The sequence below is a fragment of the Solanum stenotomum genome, chromosome 4 (assembly GCF_019186545.1).
Source record: "Solanum stenotomum isolate F172 chromosome 4, ASM1918654v1, whole genome shotgun sequence".
NCBI classification, from domain to species: Eukaryota; Viridiplantae; Streptophyta; class Magnoliopsida; order Solanales; family Solanaceae; genus Solanum; species Solanum stenotomum.
In genome coordinates, this window is record NC_064285.1 from 10,758,625 (window position 1) to 10,782,800 (window position 24,176).

Below are 24,176 nucleotides of genomic sequence, written 5' to 3' on the forward strand. Positions count from 1 at the left end.
ATCTAGAGCTTTATGGTTGCAAGAGGGGGATAAAAATACCTCTTTTTTTCACATGAAAACTATTCAGCGACGAAAATGCAATAGCATCAAAGGTTTTTGCCTAGCTAATGGAAATTGGGTATCAGATCAAGGTGATACTTATTATTAATGAAGTGGAAAATTATTATGAAAATTTATTTACTACCTCTAGACCAACAAATCTTGATCCCATTTTGAACTTAATCCTGAGATTAGTTAAAGATCCCATCAACCAAAGTCTTATTAGAGAAGTGACAGATGAGGAAGTGAAACATGCGATTTTTGAGATGCATCCTTTAAAGGCACCAGGGATAGATGGAATGACCCCTTTTTTCTTTCATAATTATTGGAATGTTTTATCTACAGACATTATAGCTGCTGTTAAAAGTTTCTTCCATTCAGGATATCTCTTACCCTCTTGGAATTATTACTTTAATCCCAAAAGTAAAGAATCCTAGTGTTATTAGTCAATTTAGACCTATTAGTCTGTGCTCTACCATATATAAAATTATAACTAAGATTATCGGAGCAAGATTAAAAAAGTATTTGCCTAGTATAATCTCTCATAATCAATATGCCTTTGTAGGGAGTAGACATATTGTTGATAATGTTGTCTTGGCTCATGAGTGTATACATGTGTTGAAAAATAAGAGGAGAGGGAACGATAAATTTATGACCTTAAAATTAGACATGGCAAAAGCTTACGATAGAGTGGAATGGATATATGTCCAATCTTTACTTTTGAAAATGGGTTTCCATGACACTTTCGTTAGCGGGATTATGCAATGTATCACGATACCTACATACAAGTTTAATATAAATGCTGAAATTGTTGGGGATGTACGACCTAGTAGAGGACTAAGACAAGGTGACCCTTTATCCCCCATATTTGTTCATATTATGTGCTGAAGGACTTTCCAGGCTTTTGAACCAAGTTGAGGAGCAAGGAGAGTTGTGTGGAATAAGCCTAAGAAGGGGCGGTCCTACAATAAATCATTTTTTCTTTGCTGATGACTCCTTTTCATTTTGTTCAGCTAATACTTAAAGTGCGGTAAAAATTTCTGAAATTCTAAGAACTTATGAACTTTGCTCAGGCCAAAAAGTTAATTTTGAAAAATCAGTAATATATTTTAGCAAAAATACTACCGAGGAAGAAAAATATAATATTATAGCGGAGATAGGACAAATACATAGAGATAATTTGGGACTTTATCTAGGATTACCTGCGGTAGTTGGAAGATCAAAGAAGAAAATGCTTGAGTTTATCAAAGAACGAGTTAAAACTAAGATAAAGGGTTGGAAGAGTAGTTTTTTAAGCCCTGCAGGCGAAGAAGTCATGCTTAAGTCAGTACTTTCTTCTATTCCTTCATATGCATTATCAGTTTTCAATTTCCAGATAACTTAGGAAAGGAGATTACTACCATTTTTTCTGATTTTTGGCGGGGGAAAATGAGGGGAAAAGGAAAATGCACTACGAAAAATGGCAGAAACTTTGTGAGGCAAAGTCCCAAGGGGGCCTTGGTTTTTGAGATCTAAAACTTTTTAACAAGGTTCTATTGGCAAAACTTGCGTGGAGGATTTTAACCCTAGAGAATTCTTTGCTTCATAGGATGCTAAAAAGTAAATATTTTCCGAATACTTCTTTCCTGAGTGCAGGATGCCCCTCAGCAAGTTCTTGGATTTGGAAAAGTATTATGTTGGGACGAGATTTGTTGTAACAAGGAATTCGGTGGAGAGTAGGAGATGGAGAAAACATTAAGGTTTGGAGTGATCCTTGGATTCCTAATTCGATCGGTTTCAAACCCCTACAAGGACATACACAAATAAATCCACAGTTAAGGGTAAGCGACCTTATAGATAAACACCATCATAGATGGAATATCCAAGATCTTCATCACCACTTTTGCCTAATGATATCAACTCTATTTTGTCTATCCCAATATCTAGAACTGGAAATTCTAATAAAGTTATCTGGCATGATACAAATTCAGGAAAGTATGAGGTAAGATCTGGTTATCATCTAGCGAAAAACCTAACTAATAGTGCTGACCATAGAATTGAAAAACCTCAAGCCAGTGGCCAATCTTTCCCAAAATATTTTTGGACTTTCTTATGGTCACTTAAAATAAAAAACAAATACAAACACTTCCTTAGAAAATGCATTCTTAATGTCCTTCCTGTTAGTGCAAATATTTCTAAGTGATTACATCAAAATTGTGATGTTTGTAGGGTCTGTTGCTTAGAAACTGAAATGGTTGATCATATGTTTTTTAGTTGCCCAAAAGCACAACTAGTATGAAAATTGGCCCCCATTAACTGGCCTAATGTAGAAAATGTTATGAATTTTGCAATATGGTGGAATGACTTATTTTGTAATACATGTCACTATCCAGAATCCATTGAGCTACTAAGATTAAGTGTCTCTCCTTTATGGCAAATGTGGAAAGCGAGAAATTCATTATGCTTCAATTGTGGTACATATGAACCTAATGACGTTGTTAATAAGGCTTTATTTGATTTACATGAATATGACGATGTTGTGAATAATTTGGCAGTTGTGAATCCTATACCAAACAAGATTTATGATGTAACCATTACTTTGGCCCGAGATGGGGTTGTTGTTTTCACAGATGCAGGTCAACAAAGGGAGAAGGATAAAGCAAGCATCGGAATGACGGCTATAGATAGCTGTGGACATTTGTGTCATGCCTTTGGTACCCCTATTCAATTTGTAGGGAAGGCCATAACTGTTGAAGCCCTAGCAATTCAGGAAGCTGTGGAAAGAGCACTACAAAAGGGTTGGTCAAAGGTGCAAAGAATGTCATACAAATGTTACAAAAGAATTTGATAACATCTTGGGAAATAGAGACCATTTGCGAGGATGTTTGGCGATTGATGAAGTCTTTTGAAAAAATCGAGATTATATATATTCCTCGAACATGGAATGTATTAGCCCATAATCTAGCAAAAATTTCTATTTCATGTATAAATTGGATTTCTTGGGATTCTGCCTTCCCAAGTTGTGTTGTAACGGATGCAATGGTGTCTTATGGACATCTGAAACATGTTTTAAAGTAATGCAATAAAGTGTTTTCTTGAAGAAAAAAAAAAGAAATTTATTCATCAATTGAGTGTTTAAGTAAGTGTACTAAACTTGTTATACCATCACATAATCTAAAAAGGTAATTAACTTTGTTAAGTAGGTCAAAAATGTGGCTACTATTTGACACAAGGTGTTAAAAGTGGCTATTCACTTAATATATGATGGAGCCTTTTAGTCATCAATTTCCACAAGTAAAACCCTTAAACAGGACATACGACGGCACTAACAAAACAAAAAAATGAAGCAATATGGCGAAAAGTGTTTGTGGAGAAGACAGAATATCTGAATTGCCTGTGCATATCATTCATCACATCTTATGCCGCACTAACCTCGACCTCAAAGAGGCGGCAAGATGTTGTATCTTCTAGACCTAATCTCATATTCCATCAATCACAAAACTAGAATACCAATTATACCTATATGATCCTCAAAAAGTTTGTCAAGTTGGTTGATCAATCCCATGTCGAACAAAACTTACATCTTGTACAATTAATCCTTGCATATTGTGATCGAAAAGTGGATTCCCACCTGGATACTTGGATTGAATTGGTGTTTAAACTTAATGTCACAGTACTGGACATTTTCCCTCCCTTCTTAAGTTAATATAGCTTACCTGATGTTATTTATGATTGTAAAAAGCTGACAACATTGCGATTAAGCAGGTTCAAGTTTGAATTTGATGTTAGCACCACTCCCATAAGTTTTGATTGTCTTGAGACTCTTCATTTGCATCATGCTGTCCATATTTCAGATGCTCAATAGCAAAGACTAATGGATAGATCCCCGTTCATCAGGAATCTATCCCTAATCGATTGCTGAGGAATAAACAAATTGCAAGTTTCTGGCCCAGTACATCTAGAGAATTTGATTGTTGTATTGTGCAGACTCGATAGTGTGATGGTCCAGGCCCCAAATCTTAAATGCTTTAAATATGGAGAACGTACTGATCATCCTTGCCAAATTGCTATTTTGGATGGTTACAATACTTTACAAACACTCAAGCTCAATGGTGCCAGCATAACCGACCAACAGTTTTGAGATGTATCCTATAAGTTCCCAAACATTTCAAAATTGAACCTAACAAGATGCTATAAGTTGAAGAATATCGAGATTCAGAGTGAAAAACTCAAGAAATTCACCTTATCAGAGTTAAGGAGTCTGGAAGAAGTCATAATTCAAGCTCTAAATTTATCACCTTATCACAAATGACGAAACTGGAAAATGCCACAATTCAAGCACCCAAGCTATTGTGATTTGACTTTGAGGGTGATAAAATGCCCTTCTCATCTATGGATCCTTCTTCCCTGGAAAGAGCCCAACTCAATTTCTCCTCACCGAGCACAATAATATCAAACCTTGGATCAGTGGACAGCAGTTGGTACACAAATCTTCATCACTTTGTTCGAAAGTTCAACTATTCTAAAGGTTTGATATTAGTGATATTTTGACGCAAGGTACTTTCCATTCTTTTTGTGCCTTTGATTTATACATCACTCGTTGAATTTGGTTTAAGCTATGCCATTCACAAAATTCTTGCAGATCAACAGCATCCTTATTTATGACAATCCAAGAGAAATTGCTATTCCTCCGAGTCATGATATCGAGATATTCATTGCACCCATACTGGGTGATGAATCGATCATTAGGAAGTTAATGTTGTGTCGTCCCAGGATCATGTCCATACTTCCATGTACAAATAGCGAAGTACTCGAGGTAATTTCTTTTTTTGGTAAAATCAGATTTTGCATTAATATCCAAAAGTATACTTACAAATCAGAGAAGGGCTTTGACTACCTACTCTCTCATGAAATAAACCTCTACATCAAACTATGAATACAATAAGAAAAAAGTGTACAACTTCAACTACTTCTGGCGCCTCCTAAGGATTGCGAGCAAACTGTTGGAGAGCTTGTTGCCATTTCTTCTTTGTTTGACTTCTGATATGTATAAGCAAAGCTACCTCTTTCAATACTCCCTCTGCATCAAGCTTGCCTTTCTGGAATCTGATCTTGTTTCTCTCACGCCATATACTATAGACAAGCATGGCAAAATCACTTAATATAATTTCAGCTATTCCTGTTTTCCTCTTAGCTAGCATACACAACCATTCCAGCTCAGCATTCCAGTCTTGAATGCTCCTATATATCCCCATCCAGCGACAGAGTCTTCTCCATAATGCCCTAGTACTCAAACATTTAAAATATAGATGATCAAATGTTTCCAATGTAGCATCACAAAATGCACAATCTGGAGGCACCTGGATTCCAATTTTCATCAACCTATCCACTGTTGCAAGTCTGTTCTGTACAACTAACCACAAAATAAATTTAAATTGTGGATGTACACAAGAGTGTAAGTACAGCTTCGCCACTCCACTTTAGGATACTGAGGCATCAGATTAGCATACATCCTTTTTGTGGAATAAGTGTCACCCTTTTGAATTGTCCTAAAAGCTGCAAGTAGAGCACCATAACTAATATTCCCCTGCAGTAAAAGCTCTCTTGATTCCAATATCTTCCTCACAACCCAAGATGCAGTCTTGGGAATCTGGATTGTTTCTATAGACTTGTTCCTTATAAAGAAACTATGAATCCACAAGCAATCTTTTTTCCTTGCTACATTCCACAACTGTTTTAGAATAGCTACCTTATTCCATAAGCTCAAGTTAAGTATGTTCAATCCTCCAGCAGCTTGGGGTTTACATATATTTTCCCACGATACTAAAGCCTTCTTAGACACAGTACTAGCACCAGTCCATAAAAATGTTCTACATATTTGAACAATGGCTTTAAGTACCTTCTTTGGGATAAGGAATACCTGTGCCCAATATGCCTGTACACCAAACATCACTGATTTGATCAACTGAACTCTACCTGCATAAGAGAGTAGCTTAGCTGACCAACAAGTAATTTTTGATGTGGTCTTCTCTATCAAGTAATTACTCGAGGTAATTTCTTGCTTTACCTGGAAATAAAATCCTTGCTTGTAGACACTTAGACATTAGAGTTTAACTATTTTAAAGGATTGATATTAGTAATCTGTTACTATATATTGATTTGCTCGTCTCATAAACATCATTGTATTCTCTCTTTCTTATGTTTTTGTTTAAATACAGGTATTGTCTGCACTAAAAAGGTGTACACAAAAGCAAAATTGCGGTAAAGAATGTCCATTCAATACCGAGTTATTCTACAATCATCATAAATTAAAAGAAGTCATCCGTTGTGCTGGTGTGACAATTGAGAAGGGAAGGGCCTCCAAATGGTATTCCTGGTTGAAATCCACCTCTCTAATTGACCAAGTGACTAGTTTCATGTTAACATGGGAAGTAAATAGAATATAGAGTTAATTAGTGTGTAATTAGAATATATATTTTCTATTTTGCATTTTTTTGGCTCTGTCTAAGACTCCAACTTTAATTACACATTTATACTTGCAATCAAATCCATGAAATCACAATTTTATGGAATTGTTGGATTGTATGGAAGGAAGGCAATGGATGAAATAGTATGCTAAAGTTTGCTAACAAATCATTTCATTATTATTTTTTGGTTTGTATTATCACATCTCAAGGCATCCTTTGACGTAGCGCAGACCCAAGATTAGAGTGTGACGGATCAAGTGTTTGTGTATGTGTGACATATTTAGAAATTAACTCACAAAACTTTCAACCCGCCTTGTTCCGTTTGCGTGGAGCCTTAACATACTCCACGGTGTGACTGCTATTCCTTGTAAAATTCGAGTCAGTCTCCACCATTATCTCCTTGAGTAGTAGTTCTAATGTGGGCTCTGAATCAATGTTTCCAGTTATAGTTTGTGAATGAAGAAAGCAATAAGTAGATGCGTTTCTAGAGAGGGAAGTTGGTTCATTGTGATACAAATGATACTGCAAATCTTACATCTATGGTTCCTATTTATGCCAAACCAGTATAGACTAAAGTGGCCGTTCTGTCAAAGCGATCATTCACAAACTGATGACGTATGTCGCAGGTTCTTGCTGTCCATCTTGGGGCAGTTATGGTCACGCGTTTCATCCCCGCCCACCATTTTGACGATGATAAATGACATAATAAATAAATGGAAAAGGGTCAAAATTGCCCCTAAACTATGCAAAATAGACCACTTATACCCTTCGTTACATTTTAGGATCAAAATTTCCCCCGCCGTTATCCTAAGAGACCATAATTACCCTTAAGATTTAACATAAGTGATTTGGCAAGCCGCATGGCACTAATTCCGCCACATAGGATTGCCAACTAGGATGCCCACTAAATTTTTTGACCCAATTAATAATTCAACCCTAACACACATTTTTGCTAAACCCACCCACTAAATTTAGGAGGGAAACATCATATTTTTCACCTCATTCCATTTTCTCTATTCAGAATCAGAGAGACAGGCAGAGAGATAGCTGAGCTTCACAAGACAGGCAGCAACCCAGTCTATGTGGTATAGAGGGATGTCAGATATTAGAACCTTCTGCAGTAATTTTGTGAAAAGAGATGCATTTACTTTATGACAGAATTGCTCAAACTCCAGCAGTCTTGTTAGTAATCGGGATGCTGTAGATATCGTATGACCTACCTCTTCTACCTCAAGGGCATATAGTTTTGGGTTCTGCATATCTATTTCGGATTCTGTATCTACAATATAATTGTTGAATCCAGTTAGTTATGTCCAACAACAAGAGGAAGCGACATAATTTAATGTAAATATTCATTGGTCACGATAGAGACTACTATTTTAGCATAAGATCTTCATACCACAAATGTAAATAAGAACAAATGACTAAATTTGATCATGTCATCCACACTATGCTTCAAGTTTTCTTCCTTTAACAAAATAACAAAAGGTGAATTGAATAGTGAAAATGGAATGAGGTGAAAAATATGATGTTTCCCTCCTAAATTTAGTGGGTCGGGTCTAGCAAAAATGGGTTAGGATTGAATTATTAATTGAGTCAAAAATTTTAGTGGGTATCCTAGTTGGCAAGCCTATGTGGCGGAATTAGTGTCATGTGGCTTGCCAAATCACTTTTATCAAGTCTTAAAGGGTAATTGTGGTCTCTTAGAGTAATAGTAGGGGCATTTTTTATCCTTAAATATGTAACTGAGGGTATAAGTGGTCTATTTCGCATAGTTCTGGAGCAATTTTGACCATTTTCCGATAAATAAATGTTCCCTTTAATTTGACCTCATTTCATATTTATGCCCTTCAACATTGCGTGCGCACAAATAAACACTTAAATTTGTATAAAGTTGAACAAGTAGACACATACATGATGAGTCCTATGTGGTATAATACAGATAGGACACCACGTAGGATGCAAATTGTCATATAGTATGCCACGTAGGATATGTGTGTTTATTTGTTCAACTTCATATAAGAAGATGCAGGATTCAGGTTTAAATATAAACTAGATAAGATATGGGTGAATCTGATCTTTGTCAAGTTAAAAAGCATATTTATGTATTATGCGGGTAAAAATAGTAGCTAATATTTGACAGTAAGTGTTAAAAGTGGCTATTTACTTAATATATGATGGAGGAAGTGAAACCCTCAAAGAGGACATAGGACGGCACCAAGAAATCAAAACGAAGCAATATGGCAAAAAGAGTTTGTGGAGAAGACAGAATATCATAATTGCCTGTGCATATTATTCATTACATCTTATGTCGCACTAACCTCGACGTCGAAGAGGCAGCGAGAAGTTGTATTTTGTCCAAGAGATGGTACTTTTTTTGGTCTTCCAGACCTAATCTCATAATCCATCAATCACAAAACTATAGTACCAATAAACGTATGAGCCCCAAAATGTATGTCAAGTTGGTTGATCAATCTCTGCGATCCCATGTCAAAAAAAACTTACATCTTGAACAATTCATCCTTACATATCAGGATCCAGAATTGGATTCTCACGTGCATACTTGGATTGAATTGGCGGTTAAACTTAACATCACAGTTTTGGGGATTCACCCTTCCTTTTTATGTTCATATAGTTTACCTGATGTTATTTATGATGCTAAAAACCTGACAGCATTGCGGTTAAGCAAGTGCAATTTTGAATTTGATATTAGCACTACTCACATAAGATTTGATTGTCTTGAGGCTCTTTGTTTGAATAATGTCCATATTTCAGATGACCAATTGCAAAGAGTTATCGATGGATGCCCATCTATCAGGACTCTAATGTTACTGTGTTGTCAGGGTATAAGCAATTGTCATATTTTTGGCCTAGTACATCTCAAGTATTTCTGTTACAACGAAAAAAAGAAGAACTTCAGGTCTACAAGGTGTAAACAGCAGGAAATAGCAGCTGTAAATTGCTACAGAAAATCTGAAAGTGAAGAAGAAGGCTTAAGTTTTCTTGAGTTAAATTTTTTTCACTAGATGTTTCATTACATATGGTGTATTTACAGATAAAGTGTGAGAATTACAACCACATAATAAACAAAATATCTCACACCAAACTATGTACCTATGTGGCTCACTAACCACCACTCATTTTAAATCAAGACTAACATATCTACTACAAAATATCTCCAACCTAGGAGTTTCTAGACAATTCTTACTTTTCTAACATATCTAATACAAAATATCTCCAACCTAGGAATTTCTAGACAAATCTTACTTTTCTAACATATCTAATACAAAATATCTCCAATCTAGGAGTTTCTAGACAAATCTTAATTTTCTAACACTCCTCCTTATGATTTTTCATTGAAACTCCTTGCAACAACCTTTGAAACTCAAACTTCTTAGTGGAAAGAGCCTTGGTCAGAATATCGGCCTGCTGATCTTCACTGATGCAATGCACCAACTTAACTTCACCATTCTTCTCGGTATCTCTTAAAGCATGAAACCTTATGTTGATATGCTTTGTTCTTCCATGCTGCCCCGGATTTTCAGCCATCGCAATGGCTGATTTATTGTCCACATAGATCACTGTTGGTTCTTTTGGCAACAAATTCAATTCCAACAAGATCTTTCTTAACCAAATTTCTTGATTTGTAGCAGATGCAGCAGTCACATACTCGGCTTCTGCTGAAGATTGTGCTACAATATCTTGCTTCTTTGTGCTCCAAGAAAAAATGCCTGAACCAAACGAAAAACAGTAACCAAAAGTGCTTTTGTAATCATCCAAACATCCACCCCAATCACTATCTGAATAGGCAATAAGAGCTCCATTCTCCACATTTCTATACCAGATTCCATAATTCATCGTTCCTCTAATGTACCTTAACACCCTTTTAGCGGCCCCAAAATGCTTAGTGTTGGGACTTTGCATATATCGAGATAACAAACTGACAACGAACATTATGTCTGGCCTAAAAGTTGTTAGATACAATAGACTTACAATTAGACTTCTATAAACTTTTGGATCTGCCCTATCTTCGCCATTATCCTTCATTAATTTTTCATTCACAACAAGTAGAGTTGCAACAACTTTGCACTTGTCAAGCTTGAACCTTTTAAACATATTCAAGGCATACCTCTTTTGGGACAAGAAAATTCCTTCACAAGATTGAGATATCTCCATTCCTAGGAAAAACTTCATTTCTCCTAGATCGGACATCTCAAAAACTTTTAGCATTTCATTTTTAACTTCTTGAACCGCAAGAGGATTTTCACCTGTAATCATCAAATCATCGACATAAACTAATATCATAATCAATATCCCATCCACTTGCCTTTTGAAGTTCAAAGTATGCTCATTTAGGCTTCTGTTGAAGCCTTGAGACAGCAAATGAGAATCCAGCCTACTATACCAAGCTCTTGGGGCTTGTTTAAGACCCTAGAGAGCCCTTTTAAGCTTGTACACCTTGTCTTCTTCACCTGCAACTGTAAAACCTTTAGGTTGTTTAACATAAATGTCTTCCTCAAGCAATCCGTTGAGAAATGCAGATTTTTATATCCAAATGGAAGGTTTTCCACCTGTATTGTGCTGCGAGAGCGACTAGAAACCTTACTGTCTTATGCCATGCAACAGGAGCAAACATTTCTCCAAAGTTCACTCCAAGCTGTTGAGAATTGCCTTTAACTACAAGTCTGGCTTTATGCTTGAAGATGGAGCCATCTGGATTGAACTTTGTTCGATAGACCTATTTAACACCGATAACATTCTTCTCTTCTGGCTTATCAACCAACTCCCAAGTATCATTTTTATTAATCATGACAAGTTCCTCCTCCATTGCTGAAATCCACACTTTGTGGTTTGCTGCTTCTTCAAATGAGGATGGTTCAACAAGAGCAAAATTGTATTGCTCATAAACTTTTGCTAGTGATTTGGTCTTCAAAACAGGAGAGTTTGTAGTCAATTCAACATCTGAATTGTTTTTTGTTCCAGCAATAGGACTAGAGGGAGTATCACCTTTTTGCTGATTTGGAGTTGCAGCTGAAGTACTCCCACCTTGGTTCTTCACAACAGTATCTCGATCCAAATCATAGTGGCTAGACCCATCTACTACAAGATCTTTACTAACAAACACCTTCTTACTACTAACATTGTACACTTTGTATCCTTTTGCAACTGTACTATAGCCCAACAGAACACACAGTTCTGTCTTGCTATCTAATTTGCCTCTTTTAGCATCAGAAACATGTGCATAGCATACCAAACCAAATACCTTCAAGTGTCTTGCAGACGGCTTGATACCCTTCCATGCTTCAAATGGTGTCATGTCTTGGACTGCTCTAGTTGGTAGTCTATTTAGCAAATAGACAACGATATTGACTGCTTCAGCCCAAAAGTATTTAGGCATCTTCTTTTCTGCCAACATGCATCTGGCCATCTCCATCGCAGTTCTGTTCTTCCTCCCAGAAACCCCGTTCTGCTATGGAGTGTAGCTAATAGTGAATTGTTGTTGGATACCCAAATCTTTACAATACTTGCTGAACTGATACAAAGTATATTCAGTTCCATTATCGGATCTAATATACTTCAATTTACAGCCACTCTTCCTTTCTACCATAACTTTGAATTCTTTGAAAACAGAAAACACTTAATATTTGCTACTAAGAAAGTAGACCCATGTCATTTGAGTCAGATCATCTACAAAGGGAACAAAATACTTGTTTCCACTCAAAGAAGTCGTCCTCATTGGTTCACATAAATCTGTATGAACCAACTCTAGCTTTTCCTTAGCTCTCCAAAGACTTCCTTTAGGAAAAGATCGTCTATGCATTTTACCAAATTGACATGACTCAAAAACATCTCTACACATGTCAATTTTGGGTACTTCAAGCACCATACCCTTTAATTGCATATACAACAGTGAGCTAAGATTATAATGACCGAACCTTTTGTGCCAAAGCCAAGTATCGCTCAATTCANTGCCAATGCCAAGTATCACTCAATTCAACATTAAAAGAGCAAGTATCAATAGAATAGCATAAAATTGGAAAGGAATTGTCAATCATGCTAATTTTAACTACTTCACATCCTTTAGGATCATAAATGACACATTGTTTGTCCTTAAAATTAAGAGAATAATTTTTATGAAGCAATTGTGTAACACTTAACAAGTTTTGAGTCAAATTTGGCACATAAAGAACATCATTAATAATTTTCGTACCTTCGTCAGTAGGAAATTTTATTGACCCTCTACCGTGAGCTTCCACCAATGCGCCATTTCCAAGCTTCACTTTCTATCAAATTTGTCCAAGGTAACAAACAGATTTTCATCAATCATCATGTGCTTAGTGCACGCGCTATCAACATACCATTTACATTGGTCAATATGTGATGTGTGCGAGGCCATGAAACCCTCCTCCTTTGATTTTCCAACTTGGTGATCATCTGCGAAATTCACTCGATGGGAAGACTGGCCACTGTGATTTTGCTTTTGCCTACAATACTTCTCAATGTGACCATACTTCTTACAATATCTACATTGAATTGAAGATCTCTTTGAATTTTGCCAACAATTCTTCTTTAAGTGGTTTGTCTTCTTACAAATGCCACAAGGTGGAAATTTTCCTTTTATCGACAAATCACCTTGGTTTCCACCAGATTTTACCTCTCCAGATTTATCCAACCAGACTTTTCTGCTTTCCTTTTGATGTTTGAATTTATGCCTTGCTTGAAAGGCATCTTCTACTATCCCTTCACTTCTCATAGTGACCCGTTGCTCTTGGACTTGCAATTTGGAGATTAGTTCGGCTATTGTAAGAGTAGTCAAGTCACAAGACTCTTCAATAGCTGAGATTTTTTATTCAAACTTGTCTGGAAGGCTGACCAAGATCTTCTCTACAACTTTTTGATCTGGAAAGGTTTCACCAAGTATTATTATCTGGTTCACAATCTCCATTAGCTTTGAAGAGTATTCTTTCGCACATGGCCCATATGTGATAATTCTCTCAGGTAAAAGTCGGAGGACTTGTCGTTGGTTGATTTTCAGGTGCCATGATTTTTTTTCAGCAAGCAAATTCAAGAAAGAACAGAAAGTAGATGAGCGAAACAAAAAAAAATTGATTCAGATCCCTTAGGAAATAGGCTCTGATACCATGTTACAACGAAAAGGAAGAAGAACTTCAGGTCTACAAGGTGTTAACAGTAGGAAATAGCAGCTGTAAATTGCTACAAAAAATCTGAAAGTGAAGAAGAAGGCTTAAGTTTTCTTGAGTTCAATTTTTTTCACTGGATGTTTAATTACATATGGTGTAATTATAGATAAAGTGTGAGAATTACAACCACATAATAAGCAAAATATCTCACACCAAACTATGTACCTATGTGGCTCACTAACCACCACTCATTTTAAATCAAGACTAACATATCTACTACAAAATATCTCCAACCTAGGAGTTTCTAGACAAATCTTACTTTTCTAACATATCTAATACAAAATATCTCCAACCTAGGAGTTTCTAGACAAATCTTAAATTTCTAACAATTTCAATGCTTGTTATTGCAAACTCCATAGTGTGATAGTCCAAGCTCCATGTCTTCAATGCTTTAGATATACTGAACAGGACAATCTTCTTCCTCATGAAATTGCTATTTTGGATGGTTACAATACTTTAGAAACACTCGAGCTCACTGGTGCCAGCATCACGGACCAACAGTTTCAAGATGTATCCTATAAGTTCCCAAACATTTCACAATTGGATCTAACATCATGCTATAAGCTGAAAAATATAGAGATTCAGATTGAAAAACTGAAGAAATTCACCATATCAGATTTGAACAGTTTGGAAAAAGTCACGATTCAAGTTCCAAATTTATTGGAATTTGATTTTTATGGCAGTATAATGCCCTTCTCATATATGGATACTTCTTCCCTAAAAAGAGCCCGACTTAATTTCTTCTTGCCGAGCACAAACTTTGGAAATGTGGACAACAGTTGGTACACGAACCTTAATCACTTTGTTCAGAAGTTCAACTATTCTAAAGGTTTGATATTAATAATATTTTGCCGCCAGGTAAATCAAATTCTTTACATTATTTTTGTGCTTATGTCGTTGATTTATGCATTACTTGTTGAATTTGGTTTAAACTATGCCATTGACAATATTCTTGCAGACCAACAGCATCCTTATCTATGAAAATCCAAGAGAAATTGTTATTCCACCAAGTCACAAAGTCGAGATATGCATTATTGCACCCATGCTGCATATTGAATTGATCATTGGACCGTTATTGATCAATCGTCCCAAGATCATGTCTATACTTCCATGTATAAATAGCAAAGCACTCCAGGTAATTTCTTGCTTTACCTGGAAATCCTTTCAAAAAACGTCTCTTGTATTCTCTGTCTTATGTTTTTGTTTAAATGCAGGTGATGTCTACACTAAAAGGGTGTACACAAAAGCAAAATTGTGGTAAAGAATGTCCATTCGATACCAAGTGGCATCGTAACTTAAAAGAAGTCATCAGTTGTACTAGGACACCTGAGGAGGGGATGGCCGCCTCCATGTGGTATCTCTGGTTGAAATCCACATTTGTAATTGACCAAGTGAATAATTTCATGTTAAAATGGAAATAACAAGCTTAAACCGAAGAGTGGGAATTCAGCAAATAGAGTTTATTAGTGTGTTTAGAAGAAGTATGATTTATTACCTATCATATCATCGCCCCAGCTTCAGCAATAATTGTTATGATTTATTACCTATCATATCATCGCCCCAGCTTCAGCAATAATTGTTCTCTCCTGCATTTCCTGAATAAAATAGAACAGAATTTTAACTCATGTACGTTATTCGTGAAGACAAACCATCAGCGTTTAATCTCTTCGGACTAGTACCTGCAATCATTGTGTCATCTGCTGATGGTTTGGGACTATTTAATTTCCATGTCCTGCCTGGGTTACTAATATTGTGTGCACATCCGGACGTGCTTTAATTTGTATGTATTGTCTGTTAATTTCATAAATATGTCTTTTGTTGTTCTATTACAAAAATGATGTTATAGGAATGTTCATTTCACTGTATGAAACAAACTAGTACAAACTACTCGACTTAAGAACCTGGTTCCTTCAGAATGACTAAAACTGTCAAATAGATTACATGAAATTTACTGTGGTAAACCTTCTTGCTCAAGGGAGTAAGAACCACGACCTCATGTGTGTGGCATTTCCATCATTCTTCACTAACTTCAAAAGACGGTTTCAGATTACTACTCTATAATCCAAGGGACTAACTCGAGTAGTCACATTCCATCAGGGTTTTTTGGATAGGACTTAAGGTTTTGAGGCAGAGTGATCGGTGGTGGCTAGTCCTTGGCACTCGTGTGGGCTGATTGAGAATTAGGGGTATCTGTGGTAAGTGAAGGATCAGTAGAGGGGACATTGGGGTCTTCTGGGCATGGAGGTAGAGTTACCTCTGATGTCGACAAACAGTCCTCCTCATCAGAATAGTGTACCTCTCAGTAGACCTTTGCATCAATTTCCTGCTAGTACGACACTGAGTCAACATTATTCATTTTCTAAATTAATTCTATTATATCCTGCATTTCCTTTCGGTATTTGGACACTTCCTGAGAGACGTAATTGGAGTGGTATGAGCTTGTAGAAACTATATATATATCTATGATCTATCCATGCCTTATATAACCAGTGGAAATCAAGAAATGGAACAAAAGTCCTATAATTGAAAAATGGGAAGTAACACTCAGTTGTGAACTCTTTAGTCCTTGACAATTGACGATTCACCCAACACCGAGGAAGAAGGGCTAGCTGCAGTCAGTGCCCCCGGAGAGAAGGAGCTCTTGGAGAAGCCCTTTGCAGAAGAAGCTCTTGAAGGGTATAGTTAGTTGGTGTGAGCGGTTGAATCTTCTTTTGAGATATTAACTCCACAACTATGGTTTGGCACAATCTCACTACCATCAATAACAAAATCAGTGGTCCTTAGACAATTATTGGTGATTTTAACTCTATTTTGTCAACTCATGAGGTTATCAAATATTTTAGGTTGTTGAATTTTTAAACCACCCAATCAGACTACATGGATATCATCAGGAATATCTAAAATATGGCTTAACTGATAGCATGATTTTTCTCTCCGAAGATGAATTAGGCCCAAAAAAACACTCTGATTGGTTTTTTAGCTTTCCAATCGAACAAGTACTAATATTTTATCATAGTAGTTCTTCGATTTTTTGCTAACTGCACTAGGAAGTTCCCTGTTTTGCACTCTAATTGGGAGGTCTTGGTACCTGCTATCTCTATTTTAACATTTTGTTTTGCATAAAAAAAAATATCAGAGTAGTGCGGCCAGCCAAAGTAAGAAATTTTACAGAGCCATCCTTGATAATGGCAGCACGTTTGAAGTTGAAGTCTTGTAAAAAAGGACAAGATCATGTGCAAAAAGCAAATGCGAGAGGTCAATAATAAAGAGATATGGGATCTCCTTGACGAATACCTTGGTCAGGTTAGGAAAATCGCCTAGGTTGTGTCCATTAACCACAGTAACTTTGTCAAAACAGTGGCGGAATATTAATAGCTTTTAAAAATAGGTGTTAAAAGTGGCTATTCACTTAATTCCCTTTTAGTCATCAATGTAAGTAAAACCCTTAAACAGGACATTCCCACGGCACCAACAAAACAAAACAAACGAAGTATTATGGCGAAAAGAATTTGTGGAGAAGACATTATATCAGAATTGCCTGTGCATATCATTCATCAAATCTTATGCCGCACTAACCTCGAAGTGAAAGAGGCGGCAGCAACTTGTATGTTGTCCAAGAGATGGTACTATTGCTGGACTTCAAGACCTAATTTGATAGTCGATCAATTTCAAGGCCACACATATATGCCCCTGGAAAAGTTTGTCAAGTTGGTTGATCAATCCCTACGAATCCATGTTGAACACAACTTACATCTAGAAAAATTAAAACTTACATATAGTCATCGAGAATTGGATTCTAAAGTGGATCATTGGATTGAATTGGCGGTTAAACTTAACGTAACCGCGCTGATGATTTACCCTTCCTTTTTAAGTAAATCATACAGCTTACCTAGCTAATGTTATTTATGATGCTAAAAGGCTGAAAACATTGTCGTTAAGCAGGTGCAAGTTTGAATTTGATATTAGCACCACTCAAATTGTATTATGTTCATATTTCTGATGCCCAATTGCAAAGAGTTATCAATAAATGCCCGTTCATCAAGACTCTAGATCTAGTCTCTTGCCAGGGAATAAGCAAATTGCATGTTTTTGGCCTAGTTTATCTCAAGAATTTGACAGTTGTATTGTGCAAACTTAATAGAGTGATAGTCCAGGTCCCAAATCTTCAATTCTTTAGCTATGCAGAAGTTCCTGATCATCCTTGCGAAATTGCAATTTTGGATGGTTAAATACTTTACAAACACTCAAGCTCACTGGTGCCATCATCACAGACCAACAGTTTCGAGATGTATCCTACAAGTTCCCAAACATTTCAGAATTGGATCTAAAATTCTGCTATAAGCTGAAAAATATAGAGATTCAGAGTAAAAAACTCAAGAAATTCACCTTATCAGAGTTGAGTAGTCTGGAAGAAGTCACAATTCAAGCACCAAAGCTATTGGGATTTGATTTTGAGGGTGATAAAATGCCCTTCCCATCTATGGATCCTTCTTCCCTGGAAAGAGCCCGACTCAATTTCTTCTCACCAAGCACAATAATATCAAACTTTGGATCAGTGGACAGCAGTTGGTACACAAATCTTCATCACTTTGTTCGAAAGTTCAACTATTCTAAAGGTTTGATATTAGTGATATTTTGCTCGCAAGGTACTTTCCATTCTTTTTGTGTCTTTGATTTATTCATCACTTGTTGAATTTGGTTTAAGCTATGCCATTGACAAAATTCTTGCAGACCAACAACATCCTTATTTATGAAAATCCAAGAGAAATTGTAATTCCTCCAAGTAATGATATCGAGATAGTCATTGCACCCGTACTGAGTGTTGAATCGATCATTATAAAGTTAATGCTCTACAATCCCAAGATCATGTCCATTCTTCCATGTATAAATAGCAAAGCTCTCCAGGTAATTTCTTTCTTTACCTGGAAATCCTTTCAAAAAAACATCTCTTGTTGTAGACACTAAGACATTGGAGCTTAACTATTCTAAAGGATTGATATAAGTAATTAATCTGTTGCTTTATGTTGATTGTTTGTCTCATAGGCATTATTGTATTCTCTATTTCTTATGTTTATCTTTAAATACAGGTATTGTCTGCACTAAAAAGGTGTACACAAAGGCAAAAATGCGGTAAAGAATGTCCATTCAATACCGAGTTATTCCACTTTTATAGTAAATTAAAAGAAGTCAGCAGTTGTACTGGGGCAGTTGAGGAGGGAAGGGCCTCCATTTGGTATTCCTGGTTGAAATCCACCTCTCTAATTGACCAAGTGACTAGTTTCATGTTAACATGGGAAGTAATAAATAGAATATAGAGTTAATTAGTGTGTAATTAGAATCTACATTTTCTATTGTGCATTTTTTTTTGGCTTTGTCTAAGACTACAACTTTGATTACACATTTATACTTGCAATCAAATCTAAATTTTATGGAATTGTTGGATTGTATGGAAGGAAGGCAATGGATGAAATAGTATGCTAAATTTTCCCTTTAAAGTAATGATGAATTGCTGTCCTTAAATTCAATATAATAACAAATGACTATGTCTGTGGTAGGTGTTATTTGTTCTATAAATTGATTTATTAGGCAAATTAATCTAAACCAAACGACAATGGCTTCAATGATTGAGCAATGCCAAGTTGCGCCACCTCCCTGCAGTGCAGCTGAGCTGACACTCCGTCTTACCTATTTTGATCATACCTGGTTAAGTTTTGGACGTGACAGACGAATATTATTCTACAACCTCCCTATGTCCAAACCCGATTTCGTCCAAACCATTATTCCTTCTCTTAAACATTCACTCTCCCTCACTCTCAAACACTATACAATCTTAGCTGGAAACCTTGTTTGTCCACTTATAAACTCTAGTGGTTATCCTGAGTTGCGCTACAAGACAGGTGATTTTGTATCTGTTATCATTTCTTAGACGACTGCTATGGATTTCAATTATCTCATTAGTAACCATCCCCAAAATGCTAAGGATTTTTATCCCTTTATTCCTCAATTAGAGGAACTTAAGGATGCACCAGGGGTCCAATTAGCCCCGGTCTTAGCCATTAAAGTGACACTTTTTCCTAATTTTGGCATATCCATTGGTTTCAGTAACCATCATGACGCCTGTGATAACTGGTTTAAAGAATTTAACACGATAGATACAAAACAGTTGTTTTCAGTTACTGGATCTCCGAAGTTTGATTTATATACTACTGATTTTGGTTGGGCAAAGCCTGAATAGATAGAGTCTGTTTCTATTGACAATGGTGGATCAATGTCCCTTAGTAAGTCCAAGGATTTGAATGGAGATTTAGAGGTTGGCTAGTCTTTGTCCAAAGCTCAAATGAATGCAATTGTTGCTATATTCATTCATGATTTAAGCTTGTTGTAGGAGCCAACATTAAAGTCAGAGGCGAATCCAATCCAGAATTTGAAGACAACGGGGATACTACTAGACGTGGATGCATGTTAGTTGAAGTACCAACACTTTGCCAGAAAATATTGTGAAACAAGTATAAAATTGATGTATCGATAAATAAAAATTAAACGAAAGTGTAACAAAGTTCAATGTGTGGTAAAAAATTGTCAAACTATAATGAAATGTATCAATAAATATAAATTAAACGAATGTGTAACATAGTTCAATGTGTGGTTTGATGGTTTTGACCTTATAAACTTTAAGGTTGCTAGTTGAATCTAGTTTGAGTTTTTATTTACATGCAATTTTTTTTTTAAAAAAAATGACAATAAAAATATACCCAAAATCGCACCCTAAAAAAATGACAACACCACCATACTAACAAGAAACAAACCCGGGACGCCTTGCTAGCGAAGATCCGGACACTCAAGCATTGGACCAGTGCACCACATCAGATTTTGTGATTATGGATGCACAAGTAAATATATTATATGTATTTAGGTATATTCATGTATATTATATACACATAAATATTTTTGAAGTTAACCGTGCACGTGCACCTTCATCTAATGTGGACCACCTCTGATTATTGTTACTTAATCCATCATGCCTTTTGTTGTTCTAGTACTAACTTCCACTCCTTTTGCTCTTCTCGCTCTATTACGTTCATTTTTACTTGTTCACTTTTGATTTTAAGATATAACTATGTACTATTTAATTCCTTTGAGCTCACCATGATTAGGCTGTATTAAAAAATCTATATACAAAATAGGTCCAATATAAACACTGATGCAAGTAAATTTTTTATTTATGTTGCATTTGTATTTGCATTGTTTATTAAACCTCATATTAATTAAATGACCTTCGTGAGTTTCCGAAAAAATCATATTATACGAGGTTTGAATAAACAACGCAAAGAAACTTGTCATGGTTATAAACCGTAGTCGTAACAAAGAAACTTGAAGTATTTTTCTTATCTTGATTTATATGATACTTGTTTTAATCAGCATTAGAAATAATGACATATTTTGTATTTAATAACTAGTAAAATTACCCGTGCTTCACCCGGGAATTTAATATCACGAAATTTATAAAATAATACTTAAAATATATCGGTCATTAAAACTAAAACACTATATTATCCTACATACAAGATTACGTAGTAACAAACATTAATATCACGAAATTTATAAAATAATACTTAAAATCAGTATTAAAACTAAAACACTATATTATCTTACATTCAAGATAACATAGTAACAAACATTAATAATGTAAAGAAAGTCATTAAAACTAAAACACTATATTATCTTACATACAAGATTACGTAGTAACAAACATTAATAATGTAAAGAAAATTAAAATTATAACATCTTATCATTTATCCTTAATAACATAAGCATAAATTAATGACGGTAAAAATACATACCAGGATCTGTAACATAAGCAATGCTATTAGTGAGCCACTCAACAGGAGCAAAGTACATAAATATTTAATTGTGAAGAAGAAGAAGAAGAAGAGGTTCGGAATTTTCGTTGTTTCAAAATGAGAGGAAATCTCTCTATTTATAGACAACAAAGGCTAGTGTGAACAAATGTTTATTGTGCTTTACCAGAAAGGTTACAACTATTTGGAAAAGTTGCAACCCTTCGGAAAGGTCACAACCTTTCATAAAAGTCACAACTTTTCATAAAAATCGCAACTCTTCATTAAGTCGCAACTCTTCATAAAAGTCACAATTTTTCATAAAAGTCATAACTCTTCATTAAAGTCGCAACTTTCCATAAAAGTCACAATTTTTCATGAAAGAGGAAGGCTAGTTTTGAAAATAAATAAATTAAAAGGGAATCATGGTTTGTGGTGGCGCCACATAAGTGGGTCTAGGGTTCTCTTATATATATATAATTTAACTTTAAAATATTAATTTTATTCTTAGTTAAATAATTTATAGTCACACGCTTATTTTCGTCCATAAGTTTCAAATTTATTTATTTTAATTTCATATTAAGTTAAACAATATTACATAAATTAAAACGAGAAAAGTGCTGGCATAGAATTAATCAAAAACTAACGCACTAATGGAGCAAAATTGATTGATGTGATTCCACTAATTTCAAAAGCAGAACAGTGTGATTAAGACATTGTGATTTTTAGCAGACAAAAATCTAACTAAGTCATTGCGGGCAAGATATGTTTTTTGTGAAAGTTTAAAACTTTTATTCCCTATACATTTAATTAGTCCTCCATGATTAACTATAAAAGCCAAAAATTTAGGAAATTCAATTGGTGCAAGGATGAAAATAATTAAAGTTGGGCAAACACTTGTCAACTTATGAACTTTTTCATTTTTCAAACGTTAAACATACTTCATGTGTCATATCAATTAAAAATTAAAGTATTATCATAATTATTTTTGTTTTTTCTAAAATAAAAATAAAATTTCTTTCATATTTGGCTATTTTTTTTATTTTGGAAGACATTTTTTGGATATCAATAAATTGAAGATTTGCTCAATTAATCAAACTATATTAAATTATATGCATTTTTAATACGATTTCTTTATCACCTAATTTATCACTACCATGATTTGTAATTGTTAGCTTCCGCGTGACGTCTTGATTGTTTTGATACTAACATAATAAATCTTGGACCTAATTTACACTCAAAAAATTAGCTCAAAAATAAAAGGATTGTTCAAGTTATATAAAACGTACTGAAATCTTGTTTCGATTCAACGCAAGACAGTTTTCATCAATAGAATCTAGAGACAACCATTGAAATCGTGAGATAATGTTGGATGTTATGAGCTAATTATTTTTGCCACATCTAATACTAGTTCAAACAGTTGTTTTATGTTTTAATTTATCATGCATGGAATGAACTGCCTCACTCTCATTTCGCTCGCCTCTCTTTCTGTCTTGCTCGCCTCTCTTCCTATTTTTGTGTATTTGATAGCAAAATATATGTATTCAAGTGTATTTTTCTCAATATATGATAGAAAACTCTTAATTTGTGTTAAGATATGTAATATTTTAAAAGTATTAGATAAAGTTTTTCCTTTTTTTAATGCAAATTGGATTGGGCCAATATTTCTATCTTGCAGTGACGACCCAAGTCTTGGACCCAATTTTCATTTATTTTAGGTCATCTTTCACAACATGTCCATTTTAATTAAGTTTCAAAAGACATTTACTTAAAGTTTACCTTTTGTTTGATTAAAGCATTTTTTAAGTAGAACATTTTATTTTGAATAGATGTTTAAAAACTCTTCAAAAAAAAAAAAATAGGGTCAAGTTGGATGGATTATGGCTTAGCCCATTTTTAGTCCATTTCAATTTATAAGTAACTAGTGAAAGTATCTGCGCTTCGCGCGGCTATATGAAATATTTATAAGATAATAATATATAATATTTATATTTAGGTTAGTATCGAATATATAAATAATATTAATATTTCTCTTCATCTGCAATATCATACGTTTTTTTTCATTTTTTTTTAAATATATAAAATATAATGTATTTTTTTGTATATGTATATAGTTGAACAAAATATTCATCATGGTGAACTAAATGGAATAAGAGGTAATATGTTGAAATAATAATATATTGTATTATGTTGTAAATATTTTATATGTTTTACCTTCCTCAATCTTTTGGAGGAGTACTAATTTTCTATACAAACTCTGATTTCGTAAAAACAAAATTGAATTTTTTATTATGTCTTTATTATTACATTTGTTTATTATAAATTTTTAAACATTAATTAAATATAATTAAGAATTACGAAAAATGAAACATACAATAGTTATGAATAATATTTAATATTAGAAGTTACACGTAAGATGAAGAGACATGAGTTATAAATAATTAAAAATGTATAATTTTATTAGACATTAAATGTATTACTAATTGCGCATTGATTTTATTTGTAAAATAAATAAATTAAAATAAGGGGTGAAAATACAAAAAATGAACAAAGAAAATAAAATAATCGGTGACTGCATAAAAATTATAAATACATTTCAAACCAAAAAGGATGATGACAAAAATAGATTGTTACATATGCAAAAAAAAAAA

General features: G+C 34.7%; 1 protein-coding gene and 3 pseudogenes across 1 annotated transcript; all 4 read left to right on the forward strand.

The window, feature by feature from the left end:
- Positions 1 to 4,636: 4,636 nt before the first annotated feature.
- Positions 4,637 to 7,186, forward strand: LOC125861258 (uncharacterized). The gene is made up of 3 exons (XM_049541198.1): positions 4,637 to 4,834; positions 6,237 to 6,449; positions 7,112 to 7,186. Exons 1-3 carry the CDS (start codon positions 4,637 to 4,639, stop codon positions 7,184 to 7,186), a joined length of 486 nt encoding a protein of 161 aa, XP_049397155.1.
- A 1,749-nt stretch (positions 7,187 to 8,935) lies between these two features.
- Positions 8,936 to 15,117, forward strand: LOC125861259 (uncharacterized; annotated as a pseudogene).
- Positions 15,118 to 17,182: 2,065 nt separating this feature from the next.
- On the forward strand, positions 17,183 to 19,002 carry LOC125861260 (uncharacterized; annotated as a pseudogene).
- Positions 19,003 to 19,298: 296 nt separating this feature from the next.
- LOC125861261 (phenolic glucoside malonyltransferase 1-like) lies at positions 19,299 to 19,922 on the forward strand (annotated as a pseudogene).
- Positions 19,923 to 24,176: the final 4,254 nt, after the last annotated feature.